This window comes from Equus asinus, chromosome 7 (genome assembly GCF_041296235.1).
Source record: "Equus asinus isolate D_3611 breed Donkey chromosome 7, EquAss-T2T_v2, whole genome shotgun sequence".
Lineage (NCBI taxonomy): Eukaryota > Metazoa > Chordata > Mammalia > Perissodactyla > Equidae > Equus > Equus asinus.
Genome location: NC_091796.1, coordinates 12,501 through 39,255, shown reverse-complemented (window position 1 = coordinate 39,255; position 26,755 = coordinate 12,501). Strand labels below are relative to the sequence as shown.

At 53.0% G+C, this 26,755-nt stretch overlaps 1 protein-coding gene across 1 annotated transcript in view; it reads right to left on the bottom strand.

Moving 5' to 3' along the window:
* The window catches only part of PARD6G (par-6 family cell polarity regulator gamma), a 96,326-nt gene extending 78,723 nt beyond the window's left edge, over positions 1-17,603 (bottom strand). Inside the window, exon 1 of the mRNA XM_044743990.2 lies at positions 17,337-17,603. Within this exon, the coding sequence (XP_044599925.1) occupies positions 17,337-17,408 (72 nt within the window). The 5' untranslated portion in view covers positions 17,409-17,603. The remainder of the gene's footprint in view (positions 1-17,336) is intronic.
* Positions 17,604-26,755: the final 9,152 nt, after the last annotated feature.

The following is a 26,755-nucleotide window of genomic DNA, read 5'->3' as shown; positions in this document are numbered from 1 at the left end:
TTATGTGAATGATATTTCTGGAGTCATAAGGCTCTGGCAATATACATCTGTTTTCATCAGTCAATGTCATGTGACTCCAAGGATAATTCATTACCATTACAACGATTATTTCTTATTTTCCAAGTTAAAAATATTAAAAATGTAAAATTTTGGGTTTTTTGATACCTAAGGAGGTCTCTCTACACTTACCCATACACTTAAATAAATCATTTCATTCAGAGCATGAAAGTCTTGTTTGGTGTGTGCCCCAAGTCTGGTGATTGTTTTCAGGCCCACAATTGAATCGTAAGCTTCCCAATTGGAAGAGCCTTTCCAAGCACTATCCTGAAGGGCTCAGAGAGGGTGAGAGATTTGCCTGAGGCCACAGAGCTACTTGATTCTAGGCTGGAAATAAGACCCCATTTCCTGACTCTGGTCCTGTGCTCCCTCTGCAGCAACAAGCTGCCGCGCTCCAAGCTAACCAAAAAGTTCATTCTTCTCACAACTGAAAACAAGGTCCCCAGGTTTCATCTTAAACTCATTCAGCTACTTTTTACTTAAAAACTCTAAAACGGCACGTTTTTGATGATTCTGATGCAGCTCTGGCTCAAGACCATCCCCAAAGAAGCTGCGGCACCATTTCTGAGTCTGGGTGAGGCAGCTGCCACCCTGTTGGGCTCAGGTCACAGGAGAGAGGAGGGAAATTAAAAACAGTACTTTCTTCTCATCCAGGTCCTTTTGCACTGTTGTCTCTCTAACTAGGGAGGGTACATAGGGCCTGAACCCTGTGATGTCCCTCAATGACCCAAAGTGGGTGAGGGGCTAACGCATCACTATTTCCACCACTGGGGGGAGGTGGTGAGAACTAAAGGCTCGCATGGCTGTATTTCTAAGAGCTACCTGGGGCAGGAGATGCACACACAGTGTTTTTAATCTTGAGCCACTCAAGAGAGATGTATTACCCCCTTTGCAGAGGTCAGGAGCTGAAGCCCAGAGAGGTGAAACAACAGGCTCACGGTCACTCCTTGCCAGTGTCTGACTCAAACCGCACCCCATCCCCCAGCTCACCTCCCCCTTCAGGTTGGTTTTCATGAAAAAGGGGAATGGGACTTGAAGGGCAAAGGTTTCTAACTCTGAATTTCTATCCTCCTCTGTCATTTCTCTAAAATACTCGGCTGTTTTTCTAAACAGCATCCTTCTCTCTTCTGCATACAAATCAAGGTAGTCTTCGCCTCTGAAGCAGTCAGAAGAGCTGACCACATGTGCCATTCTGGAGAATCAAGCAAGTTTCATGCTAGACAAGACAAAAAAAAAAAAAGGAAGAAAATCAAAGTCTAGTGTCTGGCATGATGCTTCAGGTGCCACCTGGAGCCCACAGCTTACCTGTTCTGGGGCTGTTCAGTCCCACCTGGGCCAGTCCCATGCAGGGACCTCTGACAGACACCTCTGCAGTGTGAGGGGATGTTCTACCAGGCTTCTCTAACATGCACGCTTTTTTTTGAACCTTAGGATCACACACAGTTTGGTATGTTTTCTTCATGGTTTGAATAGGGACAGAACCACACAGTTCAAAATTCCAAGGGTATTCAGCGAAGAGTCTCTCGGCCACGCAGCTGCCTCCCCACAGGAACCAACCAGTTGTCTGTGCCCTTCCTCCAAAAGTATCTCAGGCACGTGAAGCAATATATCCCGTGTTGGTACAATTGTATCTATATTCCCTCCCCACACTGATCCTCTCTGTGCTCCTGGTCCTGTGGGGGAGGTATCTCAGACTCACAGATGCCCCTGAACTTGAGAAAGGTTAAGTCACCTGGCTCCAGGTTTGTAAGGTGCCCACAGGGACACAACGGGATGTCATCAGACTCACCAGGCAAGGCCACAGGAGCCAGGCATTAAGAGCCTTTACCAGTCAAAATCTGCTTAGTAACTGGGTCACTTCTAAGACAACTCCCAAACCCCAAGAAGCCACAAATTTTTAGTTATCATATGAGTGATGGCAGGAAACTGCCACAGCTCACCCTGGACCACAAGCCTGTGAGAGCAGGGTCTGGTTGTTCTGGCGAAGCACAGGCCCTGGTATATGGTAGGCACTCAAACCTTCATTGGATTAATGTTCGACTTCTGTTGACCAGTTTTAAAAAAAAAAACTCTACAATTTTAATTAAGTTGACACTGACAGTCACAACACAGAATCTCAGGAGGAGACACGAGTGTGAAGTCATGGCCCAGGTCCCAGAATCTGCACCAGCCTTGCCCTTACTCCTTATATTTGCAACAGTACACGATTGGAAGCCAGATGCAGGCCCCCCTCCCTCATGTCAGTACCAAGGTGAAGTCGCTGTCACCTGCAAAACCAAGGAGGCAACATCTCAATGAGTATTTGCAAACGGGTGCCTAAACCGGACACCTTAAAACTAAGCGTGTAAAGCACACTGTGGTAAGCCTGGGCGTTGGCTGAGGCTTCGTTTCAGAGGGTGCAGCCTGACATTAAGTGCCCGTTTTAAAGACACAAAGGCCCACGTGGTCTCAACTATACCCAGCAGCTGTCTGAAGGTCCTGGGTGTCTTCTTGAAAAAAGGTTTTGTTTCCAAACTATCGTCCCAGAAGGAGGTGCAGTCATCACTGTGACCACCACTTACCCCTGCTCTGGACAGCGGGGTCTTGCGGTCAGCAGCTGTGCCTCCACTGGTGGCCACAGGGTCTCCTCTGAGGTCACTTCCACTTACTCTCCACCTACCCCCCTCTCTTCAGCAGAAACGACTCTAGAAGGAGAAGGTGTGAGAAGCACCCTTTGCTTTCTCTGCTCCCTTTCACAAGAGAGCGACTCCAAGAACCACCCGACCCCAGGATGCTTTGACAAAGGTGTCATTTAAGTGACATGAATTCACTCCTCCAAACTACCAAGCAGGAACTTATTCATTGAATGAATATATTCCTCTGCTGGGCCTCACAGTCATAAAAGAAAATGTGGTCTCCATTTTATCCCCCCCACACCTTGGCATGCAGTAGGCCCTCAAAGTACATTTACTGAAGGAATAGCAAGTGTAAGGTAGGGCTGTGTTTCATTCACCTAATCAATATTCATGGTGTGGCTCTGAGCACCAGGTACCATCCTACACTCTGGGGAACGCCAGCGAACAAATCAGAAAGAAGACTCGCCCTCATGAAACTTACATCCTAGTGGAGAAGACAGACAGTAAACAGTAGACAGAGTGAACACCTACATCATAGAGCAAGTGAGAAGGTGATGATGCCATGGGGAAAAGGAGAGCACAGTAGGTGAGGGAGGGAGAGAGGTCACGTGCACCTCATAAGCCAGGCTGGACCAAATGGACACACAGAGCATCACAGCACAAGGCCACCCGCTCCCTTCTGCCTCCATCGCTCCTGCTCGGGGACTTGGGAGACTCGGGGCAAGCCCCTCAGCCTCTCTGAACCTGTCACCCCATCCGTACGACGGGCCTTGGTGAGGTCCGACGAGACGAGGCGTGGACGGCCGGCAGAGCAGGCGAACTGCCGCGCAACTGCTTCCACTTCATCACTGCAGTACGATCAGAACCACCGCCAGAGCAGTATCTCACCTAAAACCCTCAGGGCCAGACTCCTCCCAGAGGGTCCCAGACACTAAATCTTCTCACTCCAGCACCCACTGACGGCTCCCCGGCAGGGGCCTGGGGCCGATGCACCCAGGTTTCCTCGGTCATTTCCCATCGTAAAATGTTTTCTTTATCTGGGATAAAAGATATTCCCAAGGGGCATCCAGGAGGCTCCTATGTCCTTTCACACACGGACCGCCCCTTATAATGTCATTAAAGTCTGTTTCATGAGCAGACTTCAAACGATGCACACACGTTACCCGGGGTATCGCGGCAGCTTTCTGAGCCCGTCACTGCAGCAAAGGACCCAACCCAGCGTTCTGGACCCTGCGGCCCCAACCCCGCCGAGGCCCTGCCTCCAACCAACATCCCATCTCCAGTCTCCACCGAGACTGCACCCCCAATGAGCTCACCCCCATTGAAGCCATCACTGAAACTGCGCCCCCTGAGGCCCCATCCCCACACTGCAGCTGTGACCCCCCCAGGCCCGCCCCCCCCGAGGCCCCGCCCCCATGCCTCCTGTGTGTGCAGTCAACCTCAGGAGGTCACCTTACAAGCACAGATAGATTCTCATGGAAAATGTTCTTCAAAGTATTTACAATGGTGAAAAATGGAAACTCTGAAAGCTCATCAAACAGAGGAAGCACGTTCTCAGGATGAAATGTGATGAAGCCAACAGCAGTGCTGTTTTAGAAAGGGTTTAGTGAGAATTAATAAAGGGAAACCTCAGTTTAAATGGAGTCAGGAGGCCAGGAGGGTCTCCCAGCAGTACCACCCGGGTCAATTACAGGAAAGATGGTCAACTAGGGACCCCAAGAGAAAGGAGTCATCAACAGGAAGAATCACCAACTGCACACCCCACAGGAAGAACTGCAGCTGGACCCCAAACAGAAATCGAGGACCCTTGCAACTCTGCATGAGAACATCCCCACCCTGAATTCTCGCTTTTCTCCAATGGATTTTCCTTCAAAACAACCCTCCCGACTTCCCCCTTCTTTTCTGTGAAGTAATGTTCCTCCCCTTTGCTTGCTGGACTTGCCTAGGGCTTTTGCTATAGCTTGCTTGTCCCAAATTGCAATTCCTCTGCTATTCCCAAACAAACCCATCTTTCTGGTAAAATCATGTGCACATTAAAGTCTGAAAAGAAGGTTGTAAACATCCCAGTAAGCATCTTGCTACTCCTGACTATTGGCTGTTTTTTAGTATTCATTCATTCAAAATTTTGCTGAAATCCAGATATGGGCTGGGCCCTGCGCTAGTGCTGAGCGTCTTCATGGGGCTGACGGCTGGTTCGAGAGCCCGATGTTGAACAGCAATCACATGTGTAAATGTGTAATTGCAAACTGAGAAATGCAAATGAAGAAACTGTATGACATAGGTCCTGACCTAAACCGTGTGTATGAGAAGAGGAAACAATCAGGTGAAGAGAGGGCAGGGCGCTTCACCCACAGCATGGCTGGAATGAGCCCAGACAGCCCAAGGAGCCAGACACCAGAACCCACCACCTGTGTCAGGACGCTGCAGGGATGGTCCACAGCCTGTTATCTCTGATGCCCCCCATTCATCCAGCTGGGTCTTGAAGTCACAATCAACACAACATTCAGAGGAAGAAGACCCTCACGTCTCATCGTCCAGAGCGGGGTCACATGCCCGTCTGTCAATCAATCACTGGTAAAGGAATGGACTCTCTGAGGCCATCAGAGCCCCTCCCCACCTAGAGCAGGGTCAGGGCTTCTGTCAGGAAGTGGGGATGGATCTAATCGGAAAAGATCTCAGAAGTGTGCATTTGTAGGGTAAATGCAAGCACCTCGGGACAACTCAGGACAGGGCCAAGGAGCACATGTGCACACATGCCATACAGAGAACTGTGGAAAGACCTCCGTATGGGAACGATCAGGAAGCACAGGCTGTCATCCTAACAAATCATCTGTTGGAACGTGGGACCTGCCATGGGATGACTTCCTGGACTGACACGTTGGGACAGTTTAAAATCGGGCCACAGACCTGTGATTCAGACAGGGTGGAGCCGATGGCAGAGCTGGCCCCTTCCTGTGCTCTGTCCACCCATCTTGATCCAGAGTGATGACGGCTCAGCGTTGGCGCCTGCAGAACTACCCAGACAAGCACCAAGTCCTGCATGAGGCTGCCCAGGTGACTGCTGGGGACCATGAACCCACTGTATTTGTGGTCACCACCAAGCATGCATGTATGCTCCAGACGGATGTGCACATGTGTGGTCCTCTGCTCATGCATGTGTGCTGCAGTTCACAAGTGTGATCTGTACCCGTGACCCAGCACTGCTAAATGGAGGTGTGGGCTGGGCTGAGAGTGGAGGACACAGGGACTCAGGAACATGGGTCATGCTCTCTGCCCGGCAGGGGCTTCCAGGATGGGAGAGAAGGTGTGGTCAATGCCAAGCTTTGGCTGCATGTGCTCCTTAATCCTAACAGCAACCCAGAGGTGTCTCTCTTCCCATTTTACAGACCAGAAGCCTGAGACCTAGATGGATTCAACAAACTGCCCACAGTCACAAGCCTGTAAACAAAGGAACTGAGGCTAATACAGGAGGGAATTTAGACAGGACCTGAAGAGCTGCAATGGCAGGGGCAAGAACTCCAAGCGGGAGGGCAGGGCAGGGATACCCCAGGTAGGAAGGGACTCCTCAGGCTGGAAGGGAGGCCGAGCCAGCTGACAGTGTGGACAAGGAGGGCCGTGGGTGAGGGAAGCAGTGTGAAACAGAGACCAGCTCTCTAGGAGCTGGGGGTAAAGGTGTGGGAGGCCCTGGTGCTGTGAGAGGTGGAGCTGGCGGGCTGCCGGGCCTCCTGGGCCAGAGCCTGCAGGGGTGAACATAGGCTGTTCACGGGCCTTCTGGGGCTTTCCTGAAACAGAAATTCACTCAGGCGGAGGCCTGCAACCCCAGCCTGCGTAGGCAAGCGAGGCTGCATCCTGAGGCCTGGGGCAGCGGTGTCTTATCAGTATAGACTGCAGGGCAGAGTTCCTCAGAGCAGGGCTGCGATCACGCACCAGGTCCACATTCCTGCCTCACCCCTACTGGCTGCCTGACTCTGGATCATTTAAACTTCTCTGAGTGTATTTCCTCCTTTGTAAAAGGGACAAAAAAATTCCTCATAGGGTTGTTATGAGAACTTACTATGAATATGCGTGCTATGCTGAGAGAGATCCCAGCAGCTCTTCCCTCCATCAGCCTGTTTGTGAGCTTGCGTCCTCCCGGCCAAGCGTGCTTGGGAGGGCGGTCGCACGTGGAGGGGCGCATGGCAGGTTTGCAGAGCGGACCTACTCAGGCATTCACAGGGCTGCCTATCCAGGCCTTCTCAGAGACCCAAACTTTATCGTGCAAACACAATAAAGAGAGATCTTCGCATGTGTGATTTATAGAGAGCAGAGCAGTAAGCATGTTGTGGGTCTTTGACAGCAGCAGCCCCGTCTACAGTTGAGGCATCTTCCTAATTTCTGAGTAGGAGTCATTGCTTTCTGAGGCCCTGTCCCTGGCATCACTGGCAAGCAGTTATTTCTCAGGGCCATTTTTCAAGATGAAACAACTTTTATAATTCCATGAGAGAAAAGCTGTGCTCATGAGTGTGACCCAAATCCCACAGCTCTGGGTGGAGACTCGGAGCGCAGCAGGCAGTGCCCATCCCCCGCCATGCAATTCAAGGAGCCTCCACTAAGTGACACGTCCAGCGTGCCAGGGACCTGGGCGGTCACTGACACTCTGACCACAGCTGCAGAGGGCCCATGTGATGCTACAGAAGGAAGTGGGAGAGCAGCCAGGCTCCCTGCACTCACCCATCTCCCACCAAACAGACCATACACTGGCCAGAGCTCATGTGGGTTTCACAGGATGCACAAGGGATATTTAGGAAGCAGCCCAGCCCTGAGCCGGTGTCCGGGACATGTTGGGGGGGGTGGGGGGGACACACGCTGTGACTTCAGAGCACATCTGGAGTAGGTAGGTGTTGTCTGTTTTCCAGGAGGTGGAATCAGGAGATGAGGGGAACTAGATGGAAGCAGGATGGTGTAGCAATTCAGAGTTTAACACCTGGTTTGGCCACAGACAGCTGGGACCTGGGTTGGGCGAGTTAACAGCCTGGTCAAGCTCCTAGTCCCCCTCCCTACAGCCCATGCATAAGGTGTCGTAAGCATCAAGGAAAACATCTATGCTGAGAGCCTAGCAGGTGGGCAGCAGAAAGCCCAGCACACAGTGGAAGCGCTGAGAAAGGAATGAACGTGAGACCCCACTGAAGCTGATAAGAGAAGGCCACACCTGCCTGGACTCTCCTCCAGTGATGTGACCTGGGTGGCGTCTTCTCCCAGCAGGCTGGGCCGGGCTCCTATGGCAGGAAGGAGCCCAGAGACTGTGTGCCCCGAGAAACACACAGGAGGAAGAACCGCAGGGCAAGCCCAACGGCACACGCTTGTCCACTCTCAAGGGCCCAGTGCTGATCCTCAGCCAGGCTGTGCCCAGAGCCCATGACCGCCTGGGCTAAGAAGAGGCACCACTGACCAGCGATGGGGCCACATCCCGGGAGCTGCTCCTGGTGGGGGGATAGGTGACACCAAGCTCATGGTGAGGAGAGACAACCTCTGCCAGTGCAGGGCAGCCCGTCTGCAGAGGAGCAGAGTGGGGCTTCCTCCACACACTGTTTCTCATGAGGGCATCTCCTTGGCATCTGCCAGTGTCTGCCCAGACACATGTAGCCTCCCCACCACCTCCCAGGCAGAAGGGCACGTTCTCGTGCAGCCTGGGTCTGTGCCCCATCTTACGCTTGCACCCATACAGCTGCTGACGGTTCGAGGTGACCACAGCCCACCTCCTCCTCCATGTGAGGGGCCATCCTACAGACGCAGAAGTTTGTTTTCTCCCATAGCAACACCCTGTTATTATTCCAGACCAGCAAGGGAAGTGAGGTCAGGACTGTGGGTGGGGAGCCAGCGGCTCCAGCCCCCCAGCCATGGGAAACAGGATACTAACATCACTTTAGTCTTCATATTCCTCTAGCACAGCTGAGTACCTAAAGACCACAGCATTAACGCCCTCACAATTTTCTCTTCTACAGCCCTTACCCAGGGGCCTCAGGGTCCTTTCACAACCCCACACATCCCCAAAAAGCGGCCGCTTGAGGGGGAACTTTCCAGACTGTGCATCAGCACTCATGTCCCGTCTCAGGAGCAATGGCACAGATCGAGACCTGCTGTGCACACTGGCCGACGTATAAACCAGCTTTTGACAAGCACACTGATGTGATAAGATGGAAAATAAACACCCGGTCACTGGGCAGGACTTGCAGGAAGGGCAGGGAGGGCCGTTGCATGGGAATTCACCAATATCCTCAGGTCCGTACAGCGGGGAGCTGTGGGCAGCGACACAGGCAACCCTCTAGGGAGCAGCAGCCCATCTGCTCGCAGCTGCGGGGGGTCTTCATTCCACATGGAAACTCAGGCACTTTAGAAGGAAGGTCTTCCATCTGCAGAGACCTGTGGCACGAGCTGTGCCGTGACCACGCAGTAGCACCCAGCCTGGCCCTGGTCACCTTGTCTATCAGCTTCTCCCACAATGCCCAGCCACCAGAAGGGTGCATAGAAGCTGGTGTGGACTGAAGGAAAGCCCAGGAAGGCACGAAAGCAACAATTCAAGCCACAGAATTAAACAAAGGACTATGAGAGCCCCTTCACACATCAGCGGTGGGAACCTTCAATTCTATAAGATGAAGAATCTCTTCCTGATTTATTAATCAACAAACACTTAGGCTGTGGTTCAAGGCCTTCAGGAACCCCCAAATCCTCAGACCCCCTATGGCAGCTGCTCCACCCAAATCGTGTCAAGGCCAGGGTCAGAGACTGCACGTCTGAGTTGGGACCAGCCACCCTGAGCTGTGGCCCACCCCTGGCCAGCTCTGTGCCGTGATGCCAGAGTATGGCCAATGGCTGGTGCGCTGAAGAGGACATGCACGCGGCTTTGGGCATCAAACGCCAGGAATGAGCGGACCTCCATCAACACAGGCGGATGCACAACAGAACACTCAGCACCATCACAATAAGATCCACTGACACACACCACATGGGCAGGCTCGATGACAGAGCGTGTGGTCACATCGCATCCCAGAGCCAGCACACTCATCTTTGGTATCAGAGACCCTGATGGTGCTTACACTGGGGGTGGGTGCTGATGACACAGGACATGAAGGAACCCTCCTTGGTGCTGGAATGGTCCATACTTTGATCTGCATAGTGGTCATCTGGGTGTGCAAACACATAAAATTTCATCAAGCTGCCCACCTGAGATTAGTGTACTTTACTGTCACACACACTAAACTTCACACAGCAGAGACCTTGCCGTGTCAGAGGTCTGGAACAGCTTCCTGAAAAGGCTGAGCTTTCAGCCTTCAGACATGCCTGAGCTCCACAGGCTGAGCTCCGTGGGTGAGAGTAGGAAAGGATCAGGGGGCTGCAAGGCCAGCCCCTGGACCGGGTAGGGGGACACGTTAAGGATTTAAGAGGGCTGGGCCCCACAGGAGGGCTTTCGTGATTTTCAATCTCTTTAAGCAGCAATAGCTTTTTTTCTTTCCCTAATTAAAATGCTACACATGTACCCCAAAATATGGAGCAGATGCTCTGGCTGGGGATGGGGAGTGGAGCCCACTCTCTTGGTCTCCTCTGCCGCAAGAGCCTGCACAGAGCCCAACAAGGAACACGGCCTTGGGGAGAGACGAGGATGGATGTGTGGGAGACACGTCCCTGGATGCCAGGAACCTGGGAGGGACTGACCCAGGACAGGGAATAGAGCATCACGGTAACTGTGTCACAGCTGCAGGGGCGCCCTGGTGCTGCTCCCCGGTCCTGCGGGGGCACGGGGCTGCCACCTGGCTCTGGACGAAGAGGCATGTAAGGTCAGCGGGTGACCAGGAAGGGGTGTGAGCACACTCCTGGAGACACCCTAGTACCGGCTCTGAGGAGGAGCCGCGGCCGGGCCTGCAGCTCTCAGCCATAATTCAGCACTGAGGCTAGTAGGAGGCACTGACAACGGCAGAAATACACACTGGGACTTCTCAATCAATTTCCTTTTAACTTTCAAAGTCTCTTTTTCATTAAGCTCATTTCTGCCCCCTTCTGCCCCCTCCCACCCATGGCACTAGCAGGGAGGGGACAAGGCTGCTGACCCCTCTCAGATATGCCCCAGGAATGAGCCAACTCATGAATCAAGCTTGGGTCACCTTCCTTGAAAAGTGGTTCTTCTCTCAAGCATCCTAATAGACCACTTCTGAACTTGCAGTTTTCAAGAAAATCCAGGTGTTCCTCGTCTGAATCCAACTCAACAGCATTTATTGGGTACCTACTGTATGCACAGCGCTGCTCTTCACATTTCAGATGCTGGATTTCTCCCTGGAGCTTACTCCTGAGAAACGCAGCTAATCCTCCGAGCTGCCGCCAGCAGAGCAGCGGAGAGGACTAAGCGCCCAGATGAGGACAGAAGACTGGAGCCCAGCTGCTCTGGAAGCAATGAGGGGAGAAGCAGCTCCAACTCATCTCAGAGCAACCTGAGCAGGTGGCGTGCCTGGAGGCGGGTGGGACGGCAGGCTAGCGCCCGAAGCCTTTGGCCTCAGGGAGCTGTGGAGTTGGGGATTTGGTGACACTTTGGATACCAGGATGCAGGACCCGGGACCCACCCCACCCAAATCTGCCCACCTGCCGGAATGAATCTTCACGGACCATACCTCTCTTTTGCTGAGGAAGATTCGCCCTGAGCTAACATCCGTACCAATCTTCCCCTATTGTTGTAGTTTGTGGACTGCCAGCACAGCATGGCTGCTAACAGCGGTGTAGGTCTGCGTCTGGGAACCGAACCAGGGCCACTGAAGCTGAGTGTGTGGAACCTAACCACTAGGCCACCGGAGTTACCCCTGGACCATACCTTTCTAAGCTGGGCACATTGTCTATCCCGGCTACCCCTGCACCCCAGCATGAACCCCATGCCTGGCACAAAGCAGCTGCTCAGTAAACGAATAAATGACCGGATGAGTGGTGGGATCAGACTTTTAAGAACAACTACTGAATAGAGGACTTCCCTCAAGCCCACACAGCAAGAACCTGCTACAGCGATGTAAGGAAAGCAGAACTGCTTCCCCGACAAGCTCTGAATCTAGACAGCCGGAGGGCATCTGCCTCACTCCACACGGCATGAGCCAGGAAAATCTGCTTCAACATCAAGACCTGGACTTCAGGGCTTGTCCGAGGACGGGGGCCAGGAGCCCTCCTCCACCAGTGGCCACAGACAGCTCCTGGTAAAGGGCACGGACTCTGCAGCCAGACTGCTGGTGCCCTCCAACCTCGGGCAGCCTAGTGAAGCTCCCTGGACCTCAGCACTCTGCCCTGTGTAACGGGGGTGATGGCAGAAGCCCTCCTGAAGGGTTGTGATGCAGATTAATGGGTCAGTATTTGCAGTGTATTTAGAACAGTGTCTGGCATGTATATACATATATATTGGGGCAGGCAGTTAAGTAAATTTTAAGAAATACTTCTGAACACAACCTATGCACAGAGGGCAGTGTCCAGCCTGGACCATCTCTATACCCCCAGTGTGTCCAGGGCAGCCTCAGAGCAGGGCTGCAGGGTGTGTGTTGGGGCTAAATGGGGCACAGCAACCCCCTCACTCCCATCACTCCCCAGGTTCATGGTAAAGAAGAAATCTTTGGAGGTAGGGAGCTAGTAAATGTGTAAACAGCCAGCTGCACAAATCTAAGACCTAGATCCTGAGGCCCCTTTGCCCACCACTGTTGTAATTCCAAACACCCTCCCTGCTGGCCTCTAAAAGTCCAGGTGGCCCTGTCACAGGAATGGGTCAGGATGCCTCTTCGTTTTCGCTGATTCTGGACGTGGTTCACAAACGTCAGAGCTGCAGACACCCTGAAGGCTGCATCTTCCAATCTCTGACACTCCTTCCCTTCCCTAAACCGGGAGAGCCCTCCATCTGAAATGTCGCGGGTCCTAGGAAAGGGCTTGACACCTGGCTTGCTGGGGTGCCCCTGGAGGGTCCACAGGGCTTCCTGCCACTCACAGGCCACAAGCCCACAAGAGGTGTGCCTGCCAGACCGACATTCTCTGCTGGGTCCCCGAGGAGAGTCTCCTCCAGATGCAACTTCCCAAATCAAGTCACCGAACCTGTTTAGACACAGACGTGCACAGATACAACAAATCCGGAACCTCAGAAGGGTGTAGCTGACACACAGGTGAGTCAAACCGTCTCAGGCGGTTCTCAACTGGCCCATGGGAGGCTGGTGCCCAACCATCCGACAGGGAGGGCCTGGCCCCAGCTCCAGCCCACCAGGTGGACGGGTGTGTCCTTGCCGCACTGGCGGCCAACAAGCTCAGCTGGAGATAAGATCTGGGGACCAGAGGAAACATGTGGACCTAAAACACTGCCACCTCAGCACCATCTGCACTGACTGGAAACTCTGCTGTGGACAAGCAGCTCCATAACTCAACAAAACAGAAGACTAACAGAAAAAAGGATGCAGGAGAGACACAGGCAGCTGAAAATAGACACACAGATAGCCAACAAATATAAAAACTTTCAATTCACTAGTAACCCAAGAACACAAACTAAAACAGCGTGAGGGTGTTTCACTTTCTAACTGGGAAAGAATAAGAAAACACCTGGTGCTGGAGGGAGGGGAGGGGAGGGGAGGGGAGGGGAGGGATGGAGACGGATAAGCAGAGCGTCTAAACCGGTAAAGGAGACTTTCCTGAAGGAAATTTAGCAATATGATCTCAAAGCTTTGAAAATGTGCATACTTGTCACCCAGTAATTTCACTTCTAGGAATTTGTCCTAAGGAAATAATAAGAGTTCTGTGCTGGTTTAACAGGATCAGTACCCTCTATATACTTTACATGATACACACACACATATGGAATCTTCACACAAAGATTAAAATATGAAGATGTTATTCACAGCATTGTTTACTATGGAAAAGATATAGAAATAACCCAAACAAGATATTGTTAAATTAATTATGGCTTACACATAAGATGGAATACTATGTAGTCATTTAAAAATATGTTTTCTAAAGATATTAATGACATGAGAAAACACTTGCTACATACTGTTAAGTTGAAGGGAGAAAGCAGGCTACAGTCACATGCCTGCAACAACCTGACCCTGACTCTATACAGCAAACACATGTGCGTGCACAGGACGTGCACAGGGCTGGGGCACACGGGGCAGCAGTGAACACTGGCTCATCTTTGGATAGGAGAACTACCCTCTTGGTGCCTGATGTGGTTTTTAAATTTTCTACAAAATTTGCATTTGTTTGGAATCCAAAAAAGCCTCCAGCATTATTCAAACAAAGCAGCAATGATTAGACTGACCTTCAGAAGTGTCAGTCTCCCCTAAGCACGGGGGACACGACAAGCCCTGTGAGCGTCGACACAGCCCTGGGTCCCTGCTCTGAGAAACAGCCCTGTGCCAGATGGTGACAAGTCCCACGAGACGAGAGGAACACGAAGGGGTGAGAGGATGGAGGGAGCTTGGCCTGGTGAAGGCTTCGGACGGACTTTGCAGGAGAGGGTCATCAGGAAAGGGCAAGTTCTTACAGAGAGCATCTCACGTCGGGGAAAGCCACAGAACCCGGGGCACACAGGCTGGAGAGAACACGCATGAGATCCGAGTGGGAAGGACACCAGAACATGGACCTCGTGTAACGCAGGGCCTCCACCAGAGGGCAGGGGCTCAGGGCAGAGCACACAGCTGAGGGGATGCCTATGCTCTTCTAGACTCTTCAGGCCTCTGCACGTGCTGGTGGGACTGACGAAACACGTACGTAGTCAAAGGCGTCTGCAGAGTCGTAATGGCGCTGTGCCGCTGTCTGTCTTCTCCTCAGATGACAGTCATCTCCAATTACTCTGCCCCCACCTACCCCTCCAGGGGCCTTGCTCTCCCGCATGTCCGGCCCTCGCCACTGCCGGTCTCAGGGGAGGAGAGGCACAAGTCAAAGTAAGTGGGAGAATGGCTGGGCACCAGAACTGAGGACTCAGAGAAGCAAACTGCTGGTTTGGGGAGGAGCAGATGAATCACAGGTATTAAGCAGAAATGGCTGGGGAAGTGTAAGGGGCTACAGGATGGGGGAGAGCCATCACGTCAACACAACGTCCCCATGGCTTTGGGAGGTGCCCAGCTGTGGCAGACAGCTAATGCCAAAAGTTCTGAGGATCAGAGGTGATTTTCAGATGTAATATCCTGAGATGCCACAGAATTCTGATCTGCAGTGCTTAACTCTTGCAGCTCTGAGCACTCTGCAGTCTTCAAAGTGCTTTCACACTCATCCCCTCATTTGGTCTTGGGAGGTAAGCAAACAGCACGATGTTCATTTTACAGATGAAACAACCAAGGCTCGGAAAAGCTAAATGACTTGCCTGAAACCTCACGAGGTGGCAGGTGGCAGACCTGGCTGGAATCAGCTCCCTGGCACCATTTCCCCACATACAAACCCAGTGTTACGGTGCGACGTTTAGGTTAAATAAAGGTATCGTTGTCACAAAGTTTTGCCTTCTATGCCTGGACAACAAGCTGGACTAAAGGCTCCTTGCAGAGACGGACTCCATGGCAGCAACTACCAACTACTGAGGGGGAGGTGTGCACAGAGGGAAGAGCCACAGGGACCCTCTGGACAAACAGTAAGGCAGCCCCCTCCTCCCAAAGGGGAGAGCATATAACTAGCCAGCCCAGGAGGGCCCAGGTCTGTGGGGCTCTTCCAGGGGCGCTCCAAAATTCAAATGAAACTCCGGCTCTGCCGCTCACCTGCAGGGGAGCACTCACATCTGAACTTGAACCCAGGCTCGGGCAGGGCAGATGCTTTCTTCACTGGGGAGCTGCAGGAGGCAGAACATCCGGCTGGGCCCCCAGAACATCTACAGCTCCGGTCTGAGAAGACGCAAAGGCCAGCTCTTACTCTCCAGCCCCCAGTGGCCTGCAGGGTGCCAGCAGTCCAGGACTGCGTGATGAGGCCCACTGAGGGTATTCCCCTGGATCTATCGCTCTGGATGGATCCTCTGAGTTGTGTGTCTGATCAGGCTGCTGCAAGCCACACGTGGCTACTGAGCACAGGGAATGCAGCTAGCACAACTCAGGAACAGTATTTAAAATTGACACCAGTCAGTTTACACCCAGGACCAGAGAGCGGCTGTGAAAGGGCAGCAGGAGGGACCCGTGTGATGGAAGTGTTCTGCATCTTGACTGTGCTGGTGGTGGACAAAAGTTTATGACCTCAACAGGCATGGACACATTGGATGAGGTCCTGGATGTGACATCCTGAGACACGATGTTACCTTTGGTGCTATGATACCTCTGCATGCTTTCTCACAACTGCTTGTGAATCTGTGATGATCTCAAAAGAAAGTTAAAAAAATGAGACCACACGCGTTCAGTAGCTATTATAGCGGACAATGAGCTCTAAAATGCCACATTCCCACTGAGCTAAAGTAAAGAACAACTGTGTGGAGCTCCCACTCAGGCCTGTCCTTCTCTGCGGCATACTACTCACAGTGGGCACGTTGGGTTTGGGGGGTGGGGGCACTCCTGGGCTAAAGAGGGGAGGAGGGTGGGGCGAGGATCACAGAATTAGCATCGGGGTAAGAGTGTGATCTTATTAGAAATGAGGGGTTCATAAAAAGATCATGTCCCCCAAGTTGAGGCTGAAATCCTGCAACTCATTGCAGCTGGGTTCATTGCAGATACCCACCCCCCCGCCCCCACCATCCTCGAAAGATGCCCTGGAAATCCTACACCAAAGGGCCCTCCTTGGCAGGTAGGGGCAGCCAGGGCAGGGGGGCCGCTGGACTCCCCAGAGACGGCGCCACGCCACACCCGACCCACCCCCGAAGTGTGCGCGGAGTTGGGGGTCAGAGCCCACCCTCCGGCCCCTCTCTCACAACTCAGGCTGCTCAGCCTTGCTTTACCAAGGGGTGGGGGGCGCAGAGGAAAAGGGAAATAGGGCCGGCTCCCCGGCAGCGGTCAGCGAAAGGCCTGAGGGGCCCCCTCCTCCCAGATCGCGGACAACTGCGGCTCCTCCGCCCGTGGGGTCCACTGCCCAGACTCTAGCAAACAAAAGCATCTGCCGCGGAGAAGCCGCCCCCGCAGAGGGCAGCAGCGCAAGATTCTATCAGCCAATTACCCAAACGCGCACAGCCACCGCAAGTTCGGGCACGCTCCGGCCGGGGCGCGGGCAGCGGGAGGGGCCGCCAGCCCGCCGCGCCCGGGGAGTCTGGGCTTGGGGCGCGCCGGGGGGCTGGGCGCTGACGCGCAGGGCCGGGGGTCTGGGACCGGCTGCCCGTCTCCCCCTCGCCGGTGCCGAGGCCCCTCCGCAGCGAAGGAGGCGGCGCGGTCAGGGTCCTCGCCAGGGCCGGGCCCCCGAGGCCCCTCCACGGCCCCGAATCCGAGCAGCCCCCAGGTCGCCCCGGAAACGCCGTCCCTCCACCGCGCGGCGCGCCGGGTCGGTCCCGCTCGTGGAACAAAAGAGCCGCTCCGGCAGAGGCTCCGGAGCCTCGAGCGCCGCGGCCCCAGCTGGACGCCACCAGGCTGCCGGGCTTTGTGTGCGCGCAGGGCGGGAAGCACGGCGGACCCCGCGCGCCCCACGGACGGCGCCGCGCTCCGAAGTTGTCGCCGGCGCTAGTCCCTCCCGCGCTGCCCAGGGCCCCGCGGGCGCCCATTCATTCGCTTGGGGGGCGCACATCGCCGGCGGGCTCACCTTGCTCTTGACTTCCACCGCGCTGCAGTCGTAGAAACGCAGGGTCTGAGACTTGTGGAAACTCCGGTTCATGGTTCCGGCCCCGCTCAGCCTCGTCCTCGCCCACGCTCCTCGCTCCAGGGGCTTCAGAAGGACGATGGGGCCGCAGCCCCGGCCCCGGCCCCGGCCCCCGCCCCGGCCCGCGCCCGCTCGGCCGCCCGGCCGCTCCGAGTGCAGCGGCCCGAGCTGGGCTGGCCGCGCGCCTCGGGACTCCAGGGGCCGCGCGCGGGAGGAGCAGGGCACGCCGGCGCGCGCCGCCCCGAGGACCCGCCCCAATCCCCGCCCCGCGCCCCAGGACCCGCCCCCCCCAGCCCCAAGGAGACACGTCCCGCCCCGTTCCGCCCGCAGGACCCGCCCTGCGAGCGTCAAGGAGACACGTCCCTCTCGGCTCCGCAGGGATCAGCCGCCAATCCCGCCCCGCACCCCGAGGACCCGACCCCCACATCCGAGGAACCGCCCCCTGAGCCCCGAGGACCCGCCCCCTGAGCCCCAAGGGCCCGCCCCCACGCCCGAGGACCCGCCCCCTGAGCCCCGAGGACCCGCCCCCGACACCCGAGGACCCGCCCCCGCACACCCGAGGACCCGCCCCCCACACCCGAGGACCCGCCCCCTGAGGACCCGCCCTACGCCCCGAGGGCCCACCCCCTGAGCCCCGAGAACCCGCCCCCTACAGCCAAGGACCCGCCCCCTGAGCCCCGAGGACCCGCCCTCTGAGGACCCGCTTCCGCCCCTAAGGACCCGCCCACATACCCCTGCGTCCCGCCCTCTCTGCCGCTGCTCCCGGCTGGGTGCGCGCTCCGGTGCTCACAATCCGAGCCCGGGAAAAGCAGCAGCGCTCGTCTGCACAGGGCGCCCTCTCCCCACCTAACGCCTGCACTTTCTCTCTCGAGCTCGCCGCCACGGATTTGTTTGCCTCCACGGGGGCACCCGGTAAGGGGGCTGATTTGGGCTGATTTGGGCCATTGTCTTGGATGCTGTGGGAACCACCGAAGGCTCGACCCTTTGGCCACACCTGTCTGTACGCGCTGCCAGGTGACAGATGTGGGCCAAGGCTCTGCAGGGAGGCACCTAAGGCACAGTCTAGCGGGTCAAAGGAAAAGGATGAGGGGAGGGTCCTCAGTGCCTCCAGGTATGTCTGGTAACAAGGAAGATTTCCACAAGGCCGGTGGGATGGCCAGCAACGTCCCTGAGTGCTTACTACTTGGAGGGCTCCGGGTTCCGGGCTGCCCACGCCAAAATCCTGCCCTTGAGGAATCTGTGATGAAGCTAAGAAGACAGGACAAATAAGTGTTAAAAACTATTGTAAAGTGTACTACTATGGATCATTGTAATTTATAAGTCGTATAATTATAAATTTCCTCAAAATTAATTGTAAAAGAAATCTGGAGAATACTAAGAAGTGAAAGAAAAAAGTTAAAGTCCCCATATTCATACTACTCAGCAGTTAGTTCTGTTAGCCTTTTGGTATATTTTATCTCTGTTTATTTTTCTCCATATATATTTATATTTTTTACAAAATTGTGATTGTGCTGTTTTACCAGTTTTGCAACATGCTTTTTTCACTTCATGTTATATAAAGAAAATTTTCATTAAATATTCTTAGAAAATTTGGTTTTTAAGAACTGCATATATGAAAATAGGCATAACTTTTAATCATTCCATTATCGGATATTTAAGATGTTTCCAATGTTTTGCTTTTATATAATACTGTTTCTTGAATTTACTTATTTTCTGATTATTTCATTAGAATCAAGTCCTAAAAATAGAATTACTAGTCCATTGAGTACATATATCTCTAAACCTTTTAATACAGATTGCCAAATTGCATTACCCAAAATTTAATTTTTATTCCATTTCACTAAATATCCTGTGACATGCCAGGGACTGCGATCGCAGAGGTGCAGAGCTTCAGTCCTGCCCATCAGAGAAACACCGGGCTGGCCAGGTGCTCAGGGTGTCCACAGAGTTCCAAAACAAGGCACATGTGAAGCAAGCTAGCAAACGAAAATGCCAGATTTCCAGAGTCAGGAAAAACTATCCCAAACAGAAGGTTGAGGATGTCCACTGGTCTGAAAGTTAGAAAGGACCTGGTATGTTAGTTTATTATCTATGCAAAATTTAATAAATTCCAGGTAGAATTTTTTTAAATGTCTAGGAGATACACATTCAGCAAGCTGAGAGAGAGCAAACTGCATACAGAGGTGCTGGCTCTCTCTTCAAGGGACGTTTCCGAAACTGAGTGTGAGTCTTTGGCCCTGAGAAGAGTCACAGGTTATTGCTGATTGCTGACAGGGAGCATCATTGTCCTGTATGGGTGGGAGAGGCCGAGGAGCCTGCTCGGGGCCAGCTCCTACCCACATACTTGAAGAAGACGGATGAACGGCATTCTAGGTGACGCAGGCAGGTTACCAACCAGCAAGCCCAGGGCTTGAGGAGTGGGAGGAAGTCTGGATGCTGTCGAATTCCAGACCTGATGGAAGTGAGATAATTGCTGTCATCCCTGTGGCCCAGAGTGGTCCAAGGCCCAGCAACACACATTCCAGCGGCCTTGTTAGAAGTACCCCACCCAGACCCACTGAGGCGGAGTCTGCCCTGGAACAAGGTCCCTGGGGGCTCGTGTGCACACTGTTCCCTTTTCTTACTTATCTGTCGCCCTGTCTCTTCTTGATTGGCACGATCAGCAGGAAGAAGGGCTGGGAAACTAGCAGCTGCATATGGAGCCTGAGCTTCCAGCAGAGAATTGAACAAGCTTCTTTAGGGCTCGAGCCTGTGGGTGTGTTGGGTGGAGACAAAAACAACTGGCCGAGCTGAGCCTTCAGTAGAAAAGCTGCTTCACAGTCCAGCAGCACGACCGAAAAGCTCTGCACAGGTCCTGACCTGACACACAGCTGTGGGGCCGCAGGAGCCTGGGGGGCCAGCAGGTGGGCTCCAAATGGTGCATGCTTGCCCCAGTCACAGCCGGGCACACAGTGCTGACAGCTCTTCTGTTACCTCCGAGCTAGCTGCCCAAGCAAGCTGCTCAGAGATTGAGGTGACATCAAGCGAGGAGACTCAGCGAAGGTGTTGGGAACTGGGGAGGCCTTATATTTCCATCGTGCCTTCTGCAGGCATCCCACAAGGCACCTGGATCTCGGTGAACCTGGACAAGGCACTTAACAGAGCCTCAGGATTCTTTATTTGTAAGGTGGGCACAGCCTTAATGTTTCCTGGCGATATCCTGGTGACCAAAGACATACCAGCTGCGGCCCCCCTTTGAGATCTTTAAAGTGCTCTGCCCATGTAAGTGGTTGCAGGGGTCTTATACCTTCCCAGCAGTGCCCCAGCTCTGGCCTGGGGTGGGGGGGGGGTGCCAGGAAGGGGTGTGCTACCCATGAGATGAATGTCCAGGCGGAGGTGCCCTTCACTGAGGTGCACACTTAGTGTCTGTGAGATGAACGCCCAGGCGGAGGTGCCCTTCACTGAGGTGCATACTTACTCTTTGTGAGGTGAATGCCCAGGCGGAGGTGCCCTTCACTGAGGTGCATACTTACTCTTTGTGAGATGAACGCCCAGGTGGAGGTGCCCTTCACTGAGGTGCATACTTACTCTTTGTGAGATGAATGCCCAGGCGGAGGTGCCCTTCACTGAGGTGCATACTTACTCTTTGTGAGATGAACGCCCAGGTGGAGGTGCCCTTCACTGAGGTGCACCCCAGTTTGTGCCGCAGGATAAATGCAGGCATCCTAAGCAGAACAATCTTACCTTCCCTCCCCAGGGGCACTTGGCAATGTCTGGAGGGTGTGCTAGCGGCAGGTAGAGGCCAGGGATGCTGCAAAACACCCTGCCATGTGCAAGACAGCCCCCACCACAAACTGCCTGGGCCCAGACTGTCAGCATTGTCGAGGGTGAGAAACCTGGGCATGTAGCGATGCTGGCCTCCAGGAGAAGCTCGGGATCCCAGCCCATCTCTACCCCGAGGGCACTGGTCCTCTCCTCTAGCTTGGTTAAGTTTGAGGACCTTATGTTGTTCACTGTTTGTTGGTGACCTGGTACCCGGCCTCAGAAGTCAGGAATGGAGGCCTTGTTACCTCCCTAACTTCTGTGGACTCAGAGTGGCGCCCCAGCGCCCGCCCTCATGGCAGAGCAGAGTCTGGGAGGCCAGGTGAGTGACTCCTGGCTTCAGTGCCAGCAGGTTTGGTCTTGGTCTCACTGGTAGCCTACAATGTATTGTTTTGGGTAGAAAAAGAGAAATCAAGCTAATTAGCAGTGAGGTGGTGGCTGCTCTGTGGACCACCCTTGAAGCAAGGCTTCAGGGTATGCTGATAAGTAGCAGAGGTCTGATGAAGACAAGCGCTCATGCCCCGACTCCAAGCCTAGGACCTTTCAGAATTTACCTCATCAGAAGGCTCTTGCTGTCACAGGCACCCCCTTAGACCCTCAGCATGCTGCCCAGCTGTGCACCTGGAGACCCAGGAGCAGTGTGGGGTGTAGGTCCACTCCAGACCAAACTCCAGGTCAAAGTGGCTCAGCCTGAGGCTGAAAGGAGATCCACCTGTAGCTTAGTGGTGAGCCTCTCTTGGGACGGAATCCTCTCCATTGTCTTCCGCATTTTGAAAATGTCTGGCATAAGTGTGTATCCCTCTAATCAGAGCCCTATGAAAGTGGAAGCTCAGTGGAGGCACACAGCTTTGCAACAGGATCCTGTTGGGCTGTGGACCCACCTGGGTGCCTAAATTCACGTGAAGCTGAGTGCTCCGTCAGCAGCAGTGACCTCCCAGAACACCAACATTTCCCAACTTCCAGCCTGTGGACCATGCATGCTGTTGGCCGGGAGACTTGAGTTCTCTTTTTCTCAGGTTCCTCATCTGTAGAGAAAGGGCCAGATGCCTTCTACAAATGACCAGCTTGTCCCAAATGACCCCTGGAGAGCCTGCCTCTGTGCGTGGACATCTTCTGGATGGGGTGGGGGGGGGGACGCTGCTGTCTGCCCTCACAGCTCGATCGCTGTGACTGGAAGCTACCTGTTTTGTCTTCGTCTTCCCTGCTGCAGACACTGGCTTGTGCTTGGCCTTGGCACAAAGTGCACACCTTCTTCGTTTGCTGGTGCTGAGTCCTGGTCTTGCTTTGGACTTGGTCAAAGTCTGTGCTTCAGTTGGAGGAAGGGGCTTTGAGAGAGCCCACATGCTCTCCCTTCCTTTCCCAAGCGCTGCCCTCCCCCACTTTTCCAAATAGGCTGCCTCCTCTTCTAGTACCTGGGCTCCCCCATCTGTCTTCAGTTTTTTGTGGACTCGTAGCTGATTAGTAACCTGCCAGGGACCGTTTTTCAGATGAAGTTGAAGTGACTTGCTGGCATAGATTAGCTAAGAGCCTGTTTGTTGTGAGGGGATTTATGTTAAGGATCCAGCAGTTTCTCCTAGAACCTGAGGCGGGCTGCGCGTGCATTTCAGGGGTGCTGGAATCAGAACCTTATTGTAGGGGAGGCACAGGTGAAGAACATCTGGGTTGCACCCCAGCTCTGATCGCGTGTGATCCATGCGTGTACTCCACCTCTCTGCCTCAGTTTCCTCATCTGTGAGATGGAGTTAATCGTGATATTTCCCCTCACAAGGTTGTTATGAGGGTTAAATGTGTGAATGCAGTGAACACTCAGGACAGCCTTTCACACTAGGAAGCACCTATGTGTGCCGTTATTATATTAGTCCGGCTTCACCTTTTCTCCATCAGCTCCTTCTTCAGCGGGAAGGCAAGGAGGGGCATTCGAGGAAGGCACAGGAGAAGACTAGGAAGAAGGAGGCAGAGGCAGGTCCGTGGGGTAGGGGTTTCTGTGACCCATGGGTGGGCCTGATGGAGAGCCTGAGATGCGGGGTCTGCACTGGGGTGCATGAACAAGGGGCCGTGCCAGGGGCAGAAAGTCAGCGACCAGCATGTAGATCTGGACAGAGCAGGAAGGCATCAAGGCTCTGCTGTATCCAGCCGAGAAGATCTGAGCCCCACAGAAATGGGAGCTGCCTGTGAAGGGGGCAAAGGTGCAGTGATGCAGGATGAATAGGTTCTGGAGACCTGCTGCACAGCATGGAGCCTGGAGTTAACAACACTGTCTTGTACACTCAAAATGTGCTAAGAGGATGTTTCTTATGTTGTGTTCTTACCACACACACAAATGATGATAATATTAATAGTCATAAATAAATAAGGTGGGAGAAAACTTTTGGAGATGGATATGTTTATGACACAGATTATGGTGATGGTTTCACGGGTGTAAAGCTATCTCGAGACTCATCAAGTTGCATACATTAATTATGTACAGCTTTTTCTATGCCAATCATACCTTCCTAAGGTGGTTCTAAAAAAATAAAGTAAAATAGGAGAGAATATAGTCTTCCAAAGCACGGAGCATCTTGCCTGTCACAGTAAATACACAAGTAAATGGAACGATGGTTTAACCTCAGCTCAGGACTAGGGGCCAGTCCCACAGGTACTTGGTCTATGGTGTCTGTGGCCAGCTGCTCCCACCGCTGGCTCAGCATTGCTTCTGCCAAGCCTGAGGGCTAGCCCAACAAAGAGACTGGCCTCAGGCTGTGCTCCATCCTGACAGAGAAGGTGGGCTGCTCCCAGGCACATGACACTTTCTCTTGGTTACATGCTATCCATGCCACCCACCCCTTTTTTTCTTGCCCAGGGCCTTAATCTTTAGCTCTGCAAGAACCTGGGTTTTCTGCGGACATTTTAGTTCCGGCAATAACTTTGTAGGTTTGTAGAATTCTGTGGACATTCTGAAGTGTGCAGATCTGTGTTCCCTTTGTTCCCCATCCTTGAGTCTGGAGATAAGATGGGAAGACTGAGTGTGCTGTGAAAGCAACAATAATAAATATCAGGCGTACTTTGCCCCTGGGTCCTCACACTTCAAAGAAATGGCAAACTGTGCACTTCCTTTTATACACAACCCTCTTTAAGGACACATCTATGTACATAAAATGAAATTGTACTGAAAGAAATCTCGTTCCTGAACTTTGGCTTTGCAGAAGACACTTTGGTGTAAAAGTTCCTAAGAAAATGTGTTTTTCAAGCAACAAAAATGGGGTGAGAGTGTAAATGTGAAGTATGCTTCACGGTTAGAGTCCTTTTTTCTATTACTCAAGGCGAAATGAGCAGACTGTACAACTTAGATTCCAGCTACATCTCCATCATTGCCATCAGAGTTGTGTTTGGAGGACCCCAGAGGGCTGGCCAGCTGGGAGGAGCTTACAGCCTGGGGTCACAAACTATGGACAGTAGACAACTCTGGTGACCAGGGTCCAGCAAGGCCCGAGGTGGGTGAGGACAAGAGGTAGGGAGGTGGGCGTGGACACAGTTTTGCCCAGAGCTGTCGCTGTGGCTGGTGGTACGAGGGGAACAGAAGGCCAGAGCAGGTCGTGGTGATACTGAGGTGCTGGCTGAATGTCTTGAGCTGGGGCAGCAGTTGCCTTTCCCTGGTGCCTGGTCATCCCCTCAGCATCACCTTGGTCATTTTCTGGTCTGGTGAGTGCCTAGCCACACCGACACCTGTAGCCATGTGAGGAAACAACGGTGTCCGTCCTCCTCGAGTATTCCCAGCCCCCACCCCTGGTCTGGCTGACCCTGCACACCCCCTGGTCCTCCTGGTGGCATAGCTGTTCTCCTGAATGTCCCGCATTGTAGCACCTGTCACACCATGCTGTCAGTTTCTCTGTCCTTTCCCCCAGATGTAGATTTCCTTCAGGGCTGCCTGCCTGCCTGATGGGTGGATGAATGGATTCTGGACCTGTTGTTCTGGAATAGTGGGTGTCCTGAGAAACCCTGAGGGGCTGGGGGAGCCTTTCTCCTCTTTGTGCCCCAGCCTCTGTGGAGCATGGGGCCTGGAACAAGGTGGGTCTGGGATCTGGGAGTCCTCCAGAAGAAGGCTGCTCTATGAAAGTAGATTCTGTCTAGTATCATTATCCAACCACATAACGTGGTGTTGACGGTGTCACAGAAGGCATTTAGTCTCGTATAGTGACTGCTTGCAAATAGGAACACCTATAAATGTTTAATTTCCCAAGGGACTTCCAAAATAAATGCCTAATTCCCAGTGAAGAATTGTTCTTTTGTCCTTAACTTCAAAGTGGTTCTAATGGTGATTACGTGAAATTAAAGTGCAAACGACAGACACGTGGGATCATTCCAAAAAAGCAGTTCCAGACCCAAATGATAGTCATGGAATTGATGTGGCATGTAGACCTGAGCCACTTGCCTTCCCACCATGGCTCCTCATGTGATCATGCGCTGCCTGGGGGTTGTGACAAGATCCGCTAGATACCCATTTTACGGGCTCTGATCCTGTTTTGAGAGAGGAGGCTTGATGGTGAGATACTGGAGGCAAATTCTCCACCCCAGCTCCAGTCCCATGTGTGAGGGGCAGAGAGGGTGCCTCTGGGGAGGGTCAAGGAGGGCCTGAGCTCCATTTATGAGCTCCTGCTGCTGTTGAAAACACAGGCAGCATACCCAAAGGCCCCCTGAGCTCCCCCCGAATACTTAATTTTTTGTAATTTGATTTTAGTTTTTGTAGTTGATTTTATTTTGAGTGAATCAGCTATAAGTAGTTGTTTAAGAAAATCAGCTCTGCAAATGACCTAATAAACGTATTTATTAAGTACATTAATTGGTCTCTAAGATTTTAATCTGTAGAGCTGGGGTTTAAATGAAAAAGGAGGACTCTTTTATGATTGACCGTCTGTTACTGATGTATATTTCCTAACAAAACGTTCTCTGAGATACGTTCTTGTTTAGATAATATCCCATCACTGTAATATTTAAATCATTATGCTGTTGCATTTGCAATGCATTCTAGTGTATTTTCTGGTGGAGACAGAGAAGAAATGGGATTATTTCAGTTGAAATAAGCAGATGGCATAGTAAAGCTTTTACACTTCATCGTCATAGGGTCTCGCCTTTTACTCTTGAACCTGTTCGAAAAGGACCTTTTTGACTGTTTAATGAAATTATGTCTTGAGCTTGAGTGGAAACCCTCTCATTCCCAAACTGACTTACCAGCATCTCCGTTAACAGAAAGCAACGGCAGCATGCTGTTGCCAGAGCTGAGTAAATTCCCTGCATTCCAGAACCATGTGGGAATCATTTCTCGCATCTGTTTGCATCCGACAAAGTGGCTCTGCTTGAAGCCCCTGGACCAGCGTGAGGGGCTGCCGTGTGGAGCCTACCCGTCCGCAGGAGCGCGTGTGCCCCAGGTGGGAAGCTGAAACGTGGGCAAACATCACCTTGCTTTTGGGTTTTACTAGAAAACCCTGAAGGGCATATTCAAAATACAAACCAAAGCCCCCAGAACATAAGCACAATCTTTGTTCTAATGATCACTTCAAACATGGATTAAAGTCTCAGGATCTGTT